The 17,732-nt window shown below is 42.5% G+C and overlaps 1 protein-coding gene across 2 annotated transcripts in view; it reads left to right on the forward strand.

Moving 5' to 3' along the window:
* Window positions 1-12,454, forward strand: part of gpr22l (G protein-coupled receptor 22l) — a 34,837-nt gene extending 22,383 nt beyond the window's left edge. The window contains exons 2-4 of one of the 2 annotated variants that reach the window (XR_001478462.2): window positions 1,822-1,900; window positions 7,100-11,090; window positions 11,395-12,454. Coding sequence is in view for 1 of the 2 variants with exons in the window: in XM_015348041.2 (XP_015203527.1) it covers window positions 7,240-8,724 (1,485 nt within the window). In the remaining variant the exon portion in view is untranslated. Of the gene's footprint in view, window positions 1-1,821; window positions 1,901-7,099 lie in introns of both variants that reach the window. The other variant, XM_015348041.2, reaches the window with a different exon arrangement.
* The last annotated feature ends 5,278 nt before the right edge of the window (window positions 12,455-17,732 follow it).

Below are 17,732 nucleotides of genomic sequence, written 5' to 3' on the forward strand. Positions count from 1 at the left end.
TTAATGTAACATGATGACCAAAGCTGTACACAGTATTATAAAGGAGGCATACTTACTTGTGATTTATAGTGTATGATCATAATTTAACTTCCCTTGATTTAAATTTTGCAGTTTCCCATTTTAGTTCTGTATTTAAAGTTTATGTCTGTTCTATGTCAGTCCTGCCCTTGTCTAAATTCAATGTCATTTTGCTGGTGTTTTCCCTGTCCATGTCTCACTGACACACTGTGGGCTCAGGGGGCTCTGACTGGAGGTGTGGGGTGCCTCACTGACACAGTGTGGGTTCCATAGTCTCTCACAGGAGAGTGAGCACTCAATGGAGTAGTGGGAAACAATACAGTGTGGTCACTGTGTTGTTCATGGCTTGAACTGAGATAATAAGGAGACCCCTTATTAATAAAGAGCAAACACGACTTCTCCTTAAGACAGAAAATTTTATAATGATGATATATGTGTATTAATTATGTATTTTTAATGGGTGCTGACATGTGGGAAGTCTGTGGCATAACTTCAGGATAACAGCCCAGACTCAGCAGTACCCTAGGGTTATCCAAGCCTCCATGGCCATGCCCTGGCCAGCTGTCTCTTACCTGTGGTCTGTGTGGTATCACCGTGCAGTGTGGAGCCAAATCCCAAGGTCACCGCAGTTGTTCAGGGTCATCACTGGGCACAAGAGAACTCTGCCACTGCTCCTCTTGCATGGTGCAGCCTCATCCACCTCCAGAGACACAGGAGCTGGTGGCACCCAACTGGGTGAGGCTGCTGTGGCTAACAGATAGATGGATTCATAGTGCTTTTCATTCAAAAGGATGACATAGTGCTTCACACACAGGAGCTCAGTTCTCTCTTCCACCAGTGCTGCTCCTACTAGTGAATACATGCCAGCGATTCTGCACAGCAGGTCAGGAGGTCAGGGGGACAACTGAGAAAGTACTTCACTCTGTGGAACTAATGTTGAACTTCAAAGAGAAATTGATTTTCGATTCAGTGAATGTAAATCCACTGACTTGTCAATTGAAGACACTTCTAAAACCTTCAGGACAGGCACTCCAGGAGCAGAACTGAGACCCCTGCAATGTTCCCTCTAAGCTGTGCGCGTGTGCGTGCACATACAGGTTATGAAATAAGCGCACATAGGAAATTGAACTGCACACAAAAAATGTAATTCCAAGAAATATGATAATAATAAAACAAACATGGTTGGCAATTGAAAAATGCTAAATTGACCACATGAGACTGGCTGCGAGAGGCCCAACTTGGCTGTGTGCATTTTTATTGCTACTCTATAATCGATATCTATGCTCTCGTAGTCTCGTACCTCCCTGCTCATGCTTACTCAACACTCGGTCTCTGAATGGACTCGTGGAGTCGCTGTCCCCGTCTTTTGGATCTCTGTGCTTCACAATTAACAGCCTTTTCCTTTTCTGGTTTGCACAGTGTGCATCATTGAACGTGGAAACGTATACTAATTGTTTTCATTTTTTTGTTACTCAAAAGTTTTTAATTAAAAAAATAAAAATATTGATTCACTGTCAAAAGAGGAGAAGGACGTTAAGCGCAAAAGAACTGAATAATTAACTTTCAGTTCTTTTGCGCTTAACGCCCTTCTCCTCTTTTAAGTGGAATAGCTTGATGAAAAGGTAGAAACTGCTAATCTGAAAAATTTTCTTCAGATTTCTATTTTCTTCTGGTGGTACATTTTTCATATTTGGAATAGGTGGAATTTTTTATTAGATAGGGAGGGATTTATTTTACTTTCTGACAAATGCTTAACATTGCGTACAATGAAAAAATGGATCCCTTTCTCATTCCTTATTGCAGAACTACGCCCTGGCTGAGACCACAGCAGGAAAGGAAGAAGCAGATCAGACAGACCGCAGTGCTGTTTCCAGAGACACCGGTGAGAATGCAGTAGTGTCACTGAGATGCACTGCTCTACTAATTTGGCCTCACTATGTCAGTGAGAGACATAGTAAAAAGAGACACCTAAAAAACAACGACCAAAATTCCTACCACCACCTGCTGAGCCAAGAGTTGAGCCCTAAACAGAGCCTCCTGAGCCAGCTGGTCCTGAGGCTCACTGACCCTAGCCACACCGACACTAACCAGCATCAGGACAGCACTGCTAGAGCACCACAACTCAGACTCAACCACATCACAGAACAGATCAAACAGCAATATCTCACACACTGGGACACATACACACAAAGACAACATAAACTGGAATGCTACAGAATCCTAAACAGACAATACATGCTATCTGAATATTTGACCAAGATAAGAAACAGCAAAAAGAAACAGACCCTGAAGAAGTACAGGCTCAGTGACCACAGCCTGGCCATAAAAATTGTGCGACACAGGCAGACCTGACTACCCAGAGAGGACAGGCTGTGCTCCCACTGCCAGCGGGGAGAAATAGAGACAGATGGCAGATTCTGTTGTCAGAGGGGCTTTGTCTTGGGGACCCTACATCAGCTCCTGAGAACGGGGACTCTGATACTGGGAGAGAATATGGGAAACCTGCTATTGCTGGGATGATGGTGGTTTCAATGGGAATATAGTGGACAATGTTTAATTTTGCACAGCATTGAGAAGGTCAGCTAATTAACTTTGAATTATTTAACTTTCATTGCAATGACTGCTCCTTTCATGCATACAAAATATAGATGTTACCCATCCCCTCTCCCTTGTCTGCTCCATAATTCTTCTTTCTCTCTTTTTCACCTTTGCCTCCTTCCTCATATAGTTTCTGCTGACTGAGTGAAAACACTTTATTCTTGACAGTAAGTCAATAATACTCTGACTCAGGCACTGCCTGAAACAACCATCAGCCCTACTCTATCCTCAGAGAGTCCACCTGGGAGCAGCCAGGCTCGGACCCACAAGTGGTAAAGACAAACTGGAGATTTCAGTGAGCAGGAGGCAGGATCTTATTCCTGTACCAATGACAGATTATTAGTAGTGTGTACGAATACTCTGGGTGCGAAGTCTACGCCCATCCTTGCAGTTTAATAACTTATTAGGTTCAGCCATTAAGGTCCAGATCTTTCTGAGATCTTAAGGATCAATGTCTTCTAGCTTCGATTGTTGCTTCAGTTCCTATTTAGGCAATATAAATAATTTGCTTAATTGAACTGGTGATTTGTGGCCAGAATATTTGCCATTAGATCATCAGCCTGGTTACAATTTACAGGAGCTACTTGGCCCATTGTACTACTTGCGTAGATTAATATTTAAATGATTCCCTCATCATATCTCATCATGAAGCTTTTGTAAGTTAGAATCATTCTCTATTTTTCTTTTTATGACCCTTCTAATTTAGATTACAAACTAATGACACTGCTACATTCTTTTGTCTTAAAGAAGAGTTATTACATACTGGAGGACAGATGCTTCTCACAAACACTTCTCATTGATAAGGAACAAGTAAAGTTTATTCCATGCTGAAAAGAGAAGGAAACAACATTTCGGCTGTGGAGCCTTCCTCACACTCGAAGAAGGCTCCACGGCTGGAACGTTGTATTTCTTTTCTTCTCTTTTTAGCATGGAATAAACCTTTACTTGTTCCTTTGCAGCCTACGCTTGCTAACACAGCTACCTAATTGAACTATTTCTCATTGATGTCAGACAAGATGAAAACATCAGCATTCAGTGGTAAACTAAGGACATCCTGACTCATATGAAGACCACTCAAACCTGGTGTTGCTTGGTGTGCAAACTGGAAACCCAGACAACAGGATAATGATGTTGTGCAGTCTGAGCACTAACATTTTAATTTCTCTAGCTCTCTAGAAAACGTGGTTATAAAACTGAACAAGATATCCTGCAGTATTGCTCAAAGTGGGAGAAACCGTTGGTGTTATTTATATCATTATTTAATGTCCTTATCTCTTTTTTCTGTTGAATCACTGTTGAATCTTTTCCCACTTGAAAAAACCTTGAAATGCTCTGAATCTGCTAAAGTAATACTTTGAGCAATAAGCTTTCAATTGTAGGTTGTAAATGTTTCTGAAAATATTTTAAGTTCATGGTACATTCCAAGACCATGGTAGACTGATGTAGAACTTTAACAAGCTTTCCAAGAATTACCATGCTTCCACCATGCTTAAACTTTGCCATGCTGTGAAAAAGTGATTTACTACTATTTCACTGGGAGATACAATTTTGCACGAGAGCAGCAACAGTGGTAAAAAAACACATTAAAAATTCATAGGATATGTTGTTTCTTCGGAAATTGTTACTATTGCCACTGTCAACATCGTGGTAGCAATACGGTTAGCAGAATGTTAACAGCAGAACCTGCAGACGGCTAAGAAGTGTTTCTCTGTAGCATAACAGAAGGCTGTAACTACAGAGAAATTAGGTTATGAGGAAGATGCAGATAATGTCTAAACTGCTCTTGAGAGAACCTGAGTTCCTGAAAAGCCATTTGTTCCCAGGGGTAACAGATGGTATTAGTACAGTCTTCCCTCGGTGGCGATGTTAACAAGGCCCCTGGGAGACAGTATACTGTATTCATAACGTTTTTTCTTTCATCTACCAATGCGTTTCATAAGCAGATGGACATCTCAAGCACTGTTGAATTATTTTGTCTTCCTTTGTGTATTTTTTGTTCTAATGAGTAACTGAGCAAATGTGTGTTTCTGTGTTGGTTTGTATTTCTATGTGTGCCAGCCAGAGTAGACTTGTCTTTGCCATACATCTTCAAAAATTAGTTCCTCAATCCAAATAAATGGGTTATTAAATGTAATGATTCTTACACTATGTGTACATTTTACCAGACATTTATTAAACCCACCAGGATCAGTTAGGTGGTTTCAGTGAATAATTTAATTGAAGACAGGAGTCCCAATGGAATGGTCCCAGTCTTTTAAACTGCAGTCATTGTCACTGGGCCCCTGTCCTACCTCTTGTTTAACAATTGCAAGGAAAATAAATGTTTTTGTTACAAAATTAATTAGAAAACCAAATAATTATTTGATTTACATAACCACTGCTTCTAGCTGAGCATCTAGCTGAGCAGCTGCAATATGTAGACAGACAGTATAAATCCACAACCATGATGAAGAAAGCACTCATGAAACTCAGTGTTTAAACATTGCAGCAATATAAAGCAACTTATTTCGAACACTTGAAAGAATGCAACTCGGTTCTGGAGAGCAGCTCAGTCATTTTTTTTTTCAAGTGGAATTTTGGGTGATTTTTCCCACTTTGTACTCTTTTGACCTTGGATTGTCAATTGTTTATCAGCTTGGCTCACTACTGTACCTGCAGTATAACAGGGTGAATGATGTTTTGTATTTTCTGGCTCCCTTTCCTGTCTGAATCATTTGTGTTTCAGACACTGAGATCCACAGGTACTTACGGCAGAGTTAGTGCCAGTTTCTCGTCACAACCCCCCAAGCCTTTGCCCCAAGTACATGCAGTGCCACAGGCCAGGCTTGGGCTGGTGATGCCTGGATACAGGCCTCAGCATGTGGTCGGTACTAAATAGAATCTCTCCTGTCAGACTTTTAATTCACAAATAAGAACATTATAAAAGTTGCCAACAAGAAATAATCTTGTTAACCTGGTAGTTGTTAACAAAAAAAAAAAAAAAAGTTGAGCAGGTAAGTAATTCTTAACATTTGTTCAGACTTCTTGAAGGAGCCCAGAGTTTGGGCCTTAGTTAGAAAACCTGTCCCAGACACCCTTCCTCTTCCTAAATTAAATTTAGGTTTCCAAGAATCTCTTTGTTTCACAACTGAACTTGAAATAGTCCCCTTGGTTAACATTTTTATAAACTTTAATTAAATCTCCCAGTCTCCTTTTTCAAAACATGAATATTGAAGCTCTTTAACCAGCGTTTATATGTCATTCCCTTGAGACCAGCAATCCTTCCAGTTGCTGTTCTATGAACTCTTTCTAAGGGTGTAGAACCCTTTTTTGCTCTGGTGACTATAATGGAATGTGGTATTCTCAATGGGGTCTTTGTAAAACCTGAGCATTGCATCCCTGGGTTTAAATACGTTTATATTTAGCATCCTATAGGTTCCCCCTGTGTATTGTTGGGGGAGTAGAGGAATTTACATGAACACCCAGATGGTTTTCATGTGTAGCATCCTTACTTCATTTACACTTCATATTCAAATCAATTTTCCAATTTCCTACCCTGCTGCTACTTTTGCTTCCCACTTCCCTGGTTTAGTATCATCTGCAATTTTAACTAGTTTCACTAGTGTTAACAAGTTTCCAGTGTTACTAGTTTGTCAGTTGTATAGAAAGAGCAATGGGCCAGAACCTATATTACTGATTTTGAAATTACAGTGTTTATGTAACGATCAGTTCTTTCCGGGCCCTATGCGGACGACACGATCCGGAATTGTAAGGATACAATAGGGAAAAACAGTCATCCAGGAGAAGGGTCTGGAGACGGGGGGCGTGTCCGATGAGTGCAGGTGTCCAGGGGGAGTGAATCCAAGGCAAACAATCCAAGGGTATATCCAAAGGGGAAATCCAATACAGGAGGCAGAGTCCAAGACCAGGGGATCCATCCAAAGGAACTAAAAACACGAACCGGGTCGGAACCGGCGGGACAGGGAATCAGGAACAGGAAACTAAAACCATGACGGAGCCAGACATGGCAGGACCCCGGGCTCTCATGAAACGGGATTCAATGAGAAGCCTCGGGCAAACGCCTGCGTCTGGCTTTAAAGGTGGAACTAAGAGGGGCTGGGCAAAGGAACAGGTGTAAACAATGGGGGAAAACGAGGAAGGGCTGGAGTGCCCTTAAGAGGGGGAGTAGCGATCGTGACAGTTTAACAATGTCTACATGAAAGACAAAATCTTGATCTGTTGATTCAGTGCAGAGTTGATTTGGAAATAAAATCGGTTTTATTACCAAATCAACTCTGCACATTTGTTGGGATCCGAAACAGGCACTGGGACAAGATCTTCACTTGACAGAAAAACCCAGCTCAGTGAGTTAAGGAGAAAGGATTAAATGTAGTCATTAATGTGACACACGGATATGATGAATCTTAACATTCTTGCAGATTAAGAACTTTCTCTTTCTTTCATCTCTCCCTTTTCCTCTTGTGTTTGTCTTTTTTTACAATAGGAGGGGAACTGAGGCACTCAGGTGTGCTGGGTGACAGTCCAATCACTTGTGATTTTGGCTCTGCAGCTGGAGGCTGAAGGTGCTGGCGGAAGAACATTGGTAGCTGTTGCTATGTTTCAGGAAGCACCAGGGTTACAGCCATGGAAACAGACAGCTACAACGAGCTCCTGGAGACAACGGATGGTACCAGTGGGCCAAACACGGGCTGGTACCTCCCCTATCCTGTCAGCTTCCAGGTGTCTCTCACCAGCTTCTTGATGTTGGAGCTGGTGCTGGGATTCAGCAGCAACCTGACAGTCCTGGTTCTGTATTGTGTGCAATCCAACCTGGTGGACTCAGTCAGCAACATGGTGACCGTGAACCTCCACGTGCTTGACATCATTGTGTGTGTGGTGTGTGTGCCGCTCACTATCGTTATCATCTTGATCCCTCTGGAGAGAGACATTGCTCTGGTCTGCTGCTTTCATGAGGCTTGTGTCACCTTCACCAGCATCGCCACTGCTGTCAACGTCCTGGTCATCAGCATGGATCGATATGACATATCTGTGCGCCCGGCCAACCGCATACTGACCCCAAGCCGTGCCGCCATGCTGCTGACTGGGGTTTGGGGTATTTCACTGGTGGTCTTTTTCATTCCCTTCTTTGAGGTGGAGTTCTTCGGGGGGCGTGCGACAGACCATGCCTCCACCTGGCGGAACCGAACACTGCTGTGTGTTGGTGGCCAAGGCTACCACACTGAACTGGGCATGTATTACCACCTGCTAATCCAGGTGCCCATCTTCTTTGCAGCTGTAGTAGTCATGCTAGTCACTTACTCAAAGATCCTGCAGGCCCTCAACATTCGTATTGGTTCGCACTTCAAGAGGAGCCAGCGCCGCAAGGGCTCAGGCTGCACTGGAAAGGGCAGGAGGAGGAAGAGAAGGAAGGGGGTGGGAGGAGGAGGGGGGGGCGGTGGGCTGTCCAGTGAGACAAAGCGGCTCTCTCAGCCACCTCTCATACCCACGCCTTCCCCAACCCCTACCTCCCCCCAGCCACCACCCCTGACACCCACCGTGGCCCAGCCACAAACCCATCTGGCTGCTGCTGCTGCTGCCGACGGAGAGGGGGTTGGGCTGGGGCTGGGACTGGGGATGGGGGAAGGAGGGGCAGCAGCAGCAGCAGCCGCTGCCATGGGTGTCCAGGCCTCTGTGTCAGCCATCATCGCCCTGCGCCGTGCCGTGAGACGGCACAGGGATCGCCGCGAGCGGCAGAGAAGAGTCTTCAAGATGTCACTCATTATCATCTCCACCTTCCTGGGTTGCTGGGCGCCAATCTCTGTGGTGAATGTGCTGATCCTGTGCATGGGTCCTAGCGATTGGCTGGTCAGGCTTCGGATCTGCTTCCTGGCCATGGCATACGGCACCACCATCTTCCATCCTCTGTTGTATGCCTTTACACGCCAGAAGCTACGCAAAGTGCTGAAGAGTAAAGTGAAGAAGAGGGTGGTCTCATTGCTGCAGGTGGACCCAGCTCCCAGCGGCACTGTCATACACAATTCCTGGGTGGAACCACGGAAAGGGCGCAAGGTCAGGCTGGAGTGCAGTGATGCCACTGACCGCTGCCTAACAGAGGCTGTGAGAGAGTGAGAGAGATCCGAGTTCCCGAGGGAGGGCAGGGGGAAATAGAGGGGAAAGCCTGGGAGTAAGCAAGTTAGATGGAGGGAAGGAGTTAGTGAGACAGACATGAAGGCTTACAACCAGTTGTAAGAGGCAGTAAACATAAGCTGTACCCTTTTGTATTCATCACGTTTAAATCCAGCAACAATTCTAGTGAATCTACATGATCAACCATAAGATATTTTTTATTTTTTAAATAATGATTTTTTAATTAAGTATAATATTTAAATATTTAAAATGTCTTCCAGAAGTACCTGCACTCTTTCAAATGAGAAAATGAAAAAATTAAAATGATGAATCATTGGCCTGTTCTTACAGTCATAATTAGCATGATCCTGGTGTACTTCTCTTAAAAATACAGTGAACTCTGTGTGCCAGAAGATGCTTGGACTACTCTAGACTGCCCCATTAGGTTAACGTTAATTTCTACAAGCCAGAGATGCTATTATTTTATTGACTACTTGTAAATTAAACAAACACATAATGACTTTAAAAAGGACCTCTGCATGTTAAACTCTGTTAGATATCAAGCTATCAAGTAAACCAATGAGTATTCCGCAGTTGTATTGCTGTCCTCCATATGTACTGTATATCTCCCTTGCACAGTTAAGAGTTATATTTTGTGGTGATTCTCCATTATGTCAGGACAGTTGTCCTTTGTCCAGTGAGAGCTGGCCACAAGTGAAAAATCACTTCTTCAAGCCTCCCTTCTGGGCTCCAGTGTGGTCACCGATTCAAAGTGTTTTTAATGCCCAAGCTAGAAGATATATACTTTATTGATCCCGTGAGGGAAATTGCAGAAGGTCATTACAGTAGTCCAATCTAGATTAAACAAAATAATGCAGTTTCCCTGCAGTAGGCATGAATAGTACAGGATGTAACTAAGCGATATTACTAAAATAGAAGAATAATAATATGGAGTGGGAGAAAATTAGAAAATAAGCAGAAAACAGAAGGAGAAACAATGAGGCTCAGCGAGTGACCGAATGAATGAACAATTACAAATACTGCCAGATGATCTGCTTTTAGATTAGGTTTCTCCAGTTCTTGTAATGAAGATCTACAGGTACTTCTGGTTGTTACTAGAACACACTTCTCAGTTACTTTAATTATTGTGGAAAAGTGCTGTACTTTACGATTTTAGGGTTTAAAATAATAAAATAATAATTTACACCAAATCCCAAAATTATATCAAACCAGTTTTATTTGACAAATAAAAAATCTCTTTTGTCATTATTGTAAAAAAAAATCAGCTAACATTCAATATCTTTGTGTGAAAAAATAAGTTCACCCCTGGATTTAGTAACTTGTGGCATGTCTTGCATCAATAACTTTAAATACATTTTTCTCCTTTTCAGAGTTGATCGGTCTCTCACATTACCTGGAAGGAATTCTGTCCCACTCTTACAGAACTACTTCAGCTCTGTGATGTTCAAGGGCTTTCTTGTATGCACAGCTCTCTTTAGATTCTGCCACAACATCTCTGTAAGGCTTATGTCTACACTGCAATTTGACCATTCCAAAATCCTGAATTTCTTCAGAGAAATTCATTTAGATTTGTGTGTTTGAAATCATTGTCTTTTTGCATGATTCATTTTCAGTTTAGCTTTATCTATCAGACATTTTCCTCTCGGATACTCTGGTGTAGTGTAGTATTCATTCTAGACTCAACGATAGCAAGGCATCCAGTCTTGAGGCAGCAAAGAAGGGCCAAACCACCTCCCCAGCACCACCATGCTTGATGGTTGGTATGGGGTTCTTCTGGTCAGAGACAGTGTTTGGTTTTCACCAAACATGACATTCTGTATGATGGCCAAACAACTCCACTTCTGACTCATCTGTACAGAACACATTGTTCCATAAGTCTTGTTTTTCATTCAAGTGCTGTTTTGCAGACTTATGGTGTTCTTCTTGAAAAACAGGGGCTTCCTCATGGATATCCTTACATGAAAGCAGTTATTATTTCTTATTCAGTCTTTTCCTGATTGTAGCCTCATGAACTCTGACATTCAACATTGCAAGAGAGGCCTGTAGATCCCTGTGTGTAGCCCCGGGGTTCTTTGAAGCATCTAAGAACTTAATATAGTCAGATTTTGGAGAGGATTTGGTAGGACTGGCACTACTTGGTAGATTGGTAACAGACTTGAATTATTTACATTTGTCTTATCTTTCTTACCATAGAACAAAGGGCTTGGAAAAGGTTGGAAATGGCTAGTAGCCAAACTGGTAAGAAGCAATAATTTTCTCAGAGACTGTAACAAGTTTCTTTTGATCTGGACATGATGTGTTACCACAAACCCGAGTGGACCAAACTGACAAAGTTTCCTGATGATCAGGTAATCATTTGCACATCTTCTTGTTGCACCTGATTCTACATACTTCTTAATTGAGATAGTTGAACTAACATTTTTTCACACACAGATATTGAATGCTGGCTGATTTTTTAAAAATAAATAATGCAAAAGTAGACTTTTGTGTGTTATATGTCAAATAAGGTTTTATGTACTATTGGCGAGGACTAGGTAAAGGTCAAATACGTCTAAATATATTAAACCATAAACTCTTAAGGTAGTGTACTAGGTTTTATTAACACACTCTACCTGAACTAATAACTGTTCTGGTTTATTTATTTTGGTTTAGAAAGCCTTTTGCTGCTGGCTTGAGGCCCCTACACAGCCCACAGCCTGCAATGGGAGCTTGAGCTCGTCTGGAGATCACTGCTGTTGCTGTTGCCCTCTCCAGAGCCACAGCCCAGTTGTGAACTTCTCTCCACAGGTATTAAGTTGTAGTTAAGAGATTATTATAGTTATTAAAACTAAGTTAAATTAAAATTTAATTTAAAAGATCAAGAAAACCTGTTGGACTGAGGTGCAGGATCCCCCTTCTCTCTCGGTGAAGACAAGCCTGGCCTCTCAGTAAATGCCTCTCTGTGATCTAAGATCATTGCACTGAAATACAGCACTGGATCTGATGGTATTACAAACTCAAAGAAGAAGAAAAAAATGCGGAAAAAGCTGACACTCTGAGACCCTCCTGTGGACACTTATGATCAGTCACGTGTTGGCAGCAATACAATTTTACAAAATTAAGGAAGCAAAAAATACTAAAGGATATTTCAGGTTCCTTTTTTGGTGTACTTTAACTTATGTGGTGTACAGTAGTGGTTTTATTTTATTATGGGAAAAGAAAAATGGAATGGTGCATTTGTTGGAGGTGGTAGGGGATTTATGGAGCATTAATGAAGACTGAAATGAAATAATGAAATGATGGGACTGAAATGAAATGCATGGACCTGTACCTTCTTGGCCACTGGACAGAATTGTGCAGACAGTTACCAGTCTGCTACTCCATACATGCAGGACTTACCAGCTTTTTACTGATCTGCACAAACCATCCACAGCAGGCATGGACATAACCAGAACTATTTCACCACCAAAAACCTTTTTGAAAAGTATATAGTTTTTCTTAAAATGATGTGATCTCCTGCCTGTGAGTAGAATGAAACTGTAGAGGTTGTGAACTGTGAATGTGCTGCACTACTGTAACTGTGATGTGGAGATATACACAGATCAATAAATATATATGCACATAGATATCTGTGTATGTCTTATTTATATATACATGTACTGTATATATTTATGTATAATATTTATATTGTTTTTGTGTATTTATAGATGAGAAACATGAAGTCTTGATTAAAACTGAATATTTTATCTTGTTTGGCCCAGTCTGTTCTGTGTTGCTTGGTGTGTCAGACAGCAGTATTTCATTTTGTACAGTGTAATAATAATCATCATATATTTCCTGTTGAAACCTTGCATGCAGGCCAGCCCCAGACTTTGATGTTTGAAGTTGCTTGAAGATGTTGTTGAAATGAACAGCAATAACAAGCAACACCAATATCCTTAACTGTAATGCTTTTGTGAAAAAAAAAGTATATTGACATTGGGCCTCACCTTTTACCATCTCCAGTGATGGACTTCTAAATGTCTGCATTTACAGATTTCAGCTTTTCACATATCCAATGGAAAAGACCTCCCAGATGTAATAATATTTTTATATAGTTCTCAAAGTGCTTAGTTTTCTATTCTTTTGCTAGTAGTAGTCCGAGCTACTGTTTCCATTTTCACAAGTTTCTTTTTGTCCCCCTTTCCTTCCCCTTTGATTAACTTTCCCTTTTCTTCCTTTCACTGCAAGACTCCAAATTCAAAATATGATGCTTTTCAGTAAGAAATCAAATTGAGTTTGACAGATGGTTCTTCATCTTGTGATATACTGCATGGGAAACACAGTTTAGCCATCAGGTGTTCAAGAAGATCCTTTTGCTATCAAATCCTGCAGTGCAAAATGCTACAGGGGCTCAAGGGATAAATTGGTTGGTTGTCCTAAATGGGAAGCCGTCCAACTACATATTGCTGTCTGGTGCCTCCATTTCTCTCAATCCCCTTTCCAGAAATGATATACTCTTCTACCTCAGAGGATGCCTGGAAAAGCTTTTATGTCCACATTTAAGAATTCAGCTCAATCCACTTAAATGTAGCAATATGACCTAGATTTTATTTGCAAAATTAAAAAGAAAAATTAATTTATCCCCCCACCTGATATTGATATTTCATGTCCAAAAAGTTTAGTTCAGCATAAGATCAATGGATATCAGATTTTGCAGACAGGAGGACATCTGTGGACTTTATCATATTAAAGAAATAAAGGAAAAACTTTTCAGTATTTAGCTATAAAAGCCTCCTCTAACCCAATCACAATACCACGTCATGGTGCTGTTCACTCTGTCATTGCAAAATTCTCTTCTTCAGTGTACAGTATCCCACTGTGACTATTATATATCACACTATCGCAATGCTTTGCTTTACAGTTACTGTGGTGTCATAGTAATACTGGGAAGTTCTGTACCACAATGACTGTGCTGTAGAGCATTGTTCTGTAATTTTTTTCTTTCAGATATGAAGAATGTCATCACTGACCTTTAAATGTACAACTTGAAAAGTGACAATCTTAGGTCAACATGACAAGTTGCAATGTATCATCAGCACATTATTATTCTGCACTGCCATCTTGTGTTCGTTTATCATAATAGATAATACAAAAGCCTCTCTCAATGAGTGGTATGAGTGAATGTTTCTGTGATTAAGAGACTTCCATGGGATACGGACTAGGAGAGTAAAACCCTGAGCGGATCAGACATCCAAGGGATCCGGACGGCTAGAGTAAAGCCCAGAACGAATCAGACTTCCAAGGTATCAGGTCTGGTTGAGTAAAACCCAGAGCGGATCAGACTTCCTCGCGATCCGGACTGGTTGAATAAAACCCGTAGCGGATCAAACGTTCAAAAGATTCGAACTGGAAGATTAAAACCCGGACCGCATCAGACTTCCTAGGGATCTGGACTGGTAGATTAAAACCCGGAGTAGATAAGACTTCCAAGGGAACCGGATGGGAAGAGCAAAACCTGGAGTGGATCATATTTCCATGGGATCAGGATTAGTCTATTAAAATCCTGACATCAAAGGGATCCGGACTGGTAGAGTAAACACCCAGAGCAGATCATAATTTGAAGGGATCCGGACTGGTAGAGGAAAACCCGGAGTAGATCAAACTTCCAAAATATCTGGAATGGTAGAGCAAAACCCAGATTGCATCAGACTTCCAAGGGATTCGGACTGGTAGAGGAAAACCAAGAGCGGATCAGACTTCTAAGAGATCATAACTGGTAGTTAAACCCGGACCTGAAGAGACGGGATCAGGATTGTTAGGGTAAAACCTGGACCCAATCAGATTTCCAAGGGATCTGGACTGGTAGAGCAAAACCCGGACTGCATCAAATTTCCAAGGGATCTGGACTGGTGGAGTAAACCCAGAGTGGATTTGAGTTCAAAGGGATTTGGACCGGTAGAGTAAAACCCGAAGCGGATTAAACTTCCAAGAGATTCGGAATGGAAGAGTAAAACCCGGACAGGATCAGACTTCCGAGAGATCTGGACTGGGAGAGTTAGACCCCGAAGTGGATCAGACTTCCAAGGGATCTGGATTGGTCAAATAAAACCCGGATTGGATCAGACTTCCAATGGATCCGGACTGGTCGAGTAAAATCCAGACTGGATCAGACTTCCAAAGGATTAAGATTGGTAGGGTAAACTCCTAACCTCTTTAGACTTCCAAGATATCTGGACTGGTAGAGTAAAACCCGGAGCGGATAAAACTTCCAAGGGATTCGGAATGGAAGAGTAAAACCAGGACTGGATCAGACTTCGAAGGGATCCGAACTGTAAGAATAAATCTCGGAGCGGATCAGACTTCAAAGTGATCTGGATTGGTTGAGTAAATTCTGGGATCTTATCAGTCTTCCAAGAGATCCGGACTAGTAGACTAGGATTGGGATCCGGAGTGGCAGAGCAAAACAAGGTCTGGATCAGACTTCAAAGGGATCTGGACTGGTAGAGTAAAACCCAAAGTGGACTAGACTTCCAAGGGATCCGGACTGGTAGCTTTAAAGCCGGACTGGAAGAGACTTCTATGGGATTGAAGTGTTAGAGTAAAACCTGGAGCGGATAACACTGGACTGGTAGTGTAAAATCCGGACTGCATCAGACTTTGAAGGGATCCGGAATGGAAGAGTAAATCCTGGAGTGGATCAACCTTCCAAGGGATCCAGACTGGAAGAGTAAAACCCGGAAGTGATCAGAATTCCAAAATATCTGGACTGGTTGAGTAAAACCAAGAGCAGATCAGACTTAAACGGGATCTGGAATGGTCGAGTTAAACCCTGAGCGGATTTGAGTTCCAAGGGATCTGGACTGGTAGAGTAAAACCCAAAGCAGACTAGACTTCCAAGGGATCTGGACTGGTAGCGTTAAAGCCGGACTGGATGAGACTTCTACAGGATCTGGAGTGTTAGAGTAAAACCTGGAGTGGATAACATTTCCAAAATATCTGGACTGGTGGAGTAAAACCGGGACTGGATCAGACTTGCAAAATATCTGGATTGGTTGAGTAAAACCAAGGGCAGATCAGAATGAAACGGGATCCAGTCCAGAATGGTCGAGTTAAACCCGGAGCGGATCGGATATCCATGGGATCCGTACTGGAAGAGTTAAACCCGAAGTGGATCAGACTTCCAAGGGATCCGGATTGGTCGAGAAAACCAAAAAGGATGAGACTTCCAAAGGATCCGGACTGGTACAGTAAAACCCAGAGCAGATTAGACTTCTAACAGATCTGGACTGGTGGAGTAAAACCGGGACTGGATCAGACTTGCAAAATATCTGGATTGGTTGAGTAAAACCAAGGGCAGATCAGAATGAAACGGGATCCAGAATGGTCGAGTTAAACCCGGAGCGGATCGGATATCCATGGGATCCGTACTGGAAGAGTTAAACCCGAAGTGGATCAGACTTCCAAGGGATCCGGATTGGTCGAGAAAACCAAAAAGGATGAGACTTCCAAAGGATCCGGACTGGTAGAGTAAAACCCAGAGCAGATTAGACTTCTAACAGATCAGGACTGGTCGAGTAAAACCGGGAGAGGATTTGAGTTTCAAAAGATCTGGACTACATGAATAAAATCCGGAGCGGATCAGACGTCCACAGGATACGGAATGGTCGAGTTAAACCTGGAGCAGATTTGAGTTCCTAGGGATCTGGACTGGTAGAGTAAAACCTGGAGTGGAACTGATTTCCATGGGATCCAGGCAGGTAGATTAAGACCCGGACTGGATCAGACATTGAAGGGATCCAGATTGGAAGAGCAAAACCCAGAGTGGATCAGATTTCCGTGGGATTCATACTGGTAGATTTAAACCCAGACTGGATCAGACTTCCAAGGGATCCGGACAGCTAGAGTAAAGCCCAGAACGGATCAGATTTCAAAGGGATCAGGTCTGGTCGAGTAAAACCCAGAGCGGATCAGACTTCCTCGGGATCCAGACAGGTTGAGTAAAACTCATACCGAATCAAACGTCCAAAAGATCCGAACTGGAAGATTAAAGCCTGGACAGCATCAGACTTCCTAGGGATCTGGAATGGAAGAGCAAAACCTGGAGTGGATCACATTTCCATGGGATGAGGATTAGTCGATTAAAATCCTAACTGTATTAGACTTCAAAGGGATCCAGACTGGTAGAGTAAGACCCGAAGCAGATCATAATTTGAAGGGATCCGGACTGATAGAGTAAACCCCGGACTGGATCAGACTTCCACGCGATCCGGACTGGTAGGGTAAAATCCGGACTGCATCAGACTTTCAAGAGATCCGGAATGGAAGAGTAAATCCTGGAGTGGATCAACCTTCCAAGGGATCCAGACTGGAAGAGCAAAACCTGGAGCGGATCAGACTTTCATGGCATCCGGAGTGGTAGAGTAAAACTCGGAAAGGAGCAGACATACAAGGGATCCGGACTGGAAGTGTAAAACCCAGACTGGATCAGACTTCCAAGGGATCCAGAATCGTAGAGTAAAACCCAGAGCGGATCAGACTTCCAAAAGATCCAGACTGGAAGAGTAAAAACCAGACTGGATCAGATTTCAATGGGATTTGGACTGGTAGAGCAAAACCCAGACCACATCAGATTTCCAAGGGATCCGGACTTGAGGAGTAAAACCCGGAGTAGATCAAACTTCCAAAATATCTGGAATGGTAGAGCAAAACCCAGAAGGCATCAGACTTCCAAGTGATCCTGACTAGTAGAGAAAAACCAAGAGCCGATCAGACTTCTAAGGGATCTGAACTGGTAGTTAAACCCGGACCTGAAGAGACTTCTACGGGATCAGGAGTGTTAGGGTAAAACCTGGACCCAATTAGACTTCCAAGGGATCCGTACTGGAAGAGTAAAACCCGGAGCGGATCTGATTTCCATGGGAACCCTGCGGGTAGAGTAAAATCTGGACTGGATCAGACTTTAAAGGGATCTGGAAAGGTAGAGTAAAATCCGGAGTGGATCAGACTTCTAAAGGATCAAGACTGGATGG

This window comes from Lepisosteus oculatus, chromosome 4, assembly GCF_040954835.1.
Source record: "Lepisosteus oculatus isolate fLepOcu1 chromosome 4, fLepOcu1.hap2, whole genome shotgun sequence".
Taxonomy (NCBI): domain Eukaryota; kingdom Metazoa; phylum Chordata; class Actinopteri; order Semionotiformes; family Lepisosteidae; genus Lepisosteus; species Lepisosteus oculatus.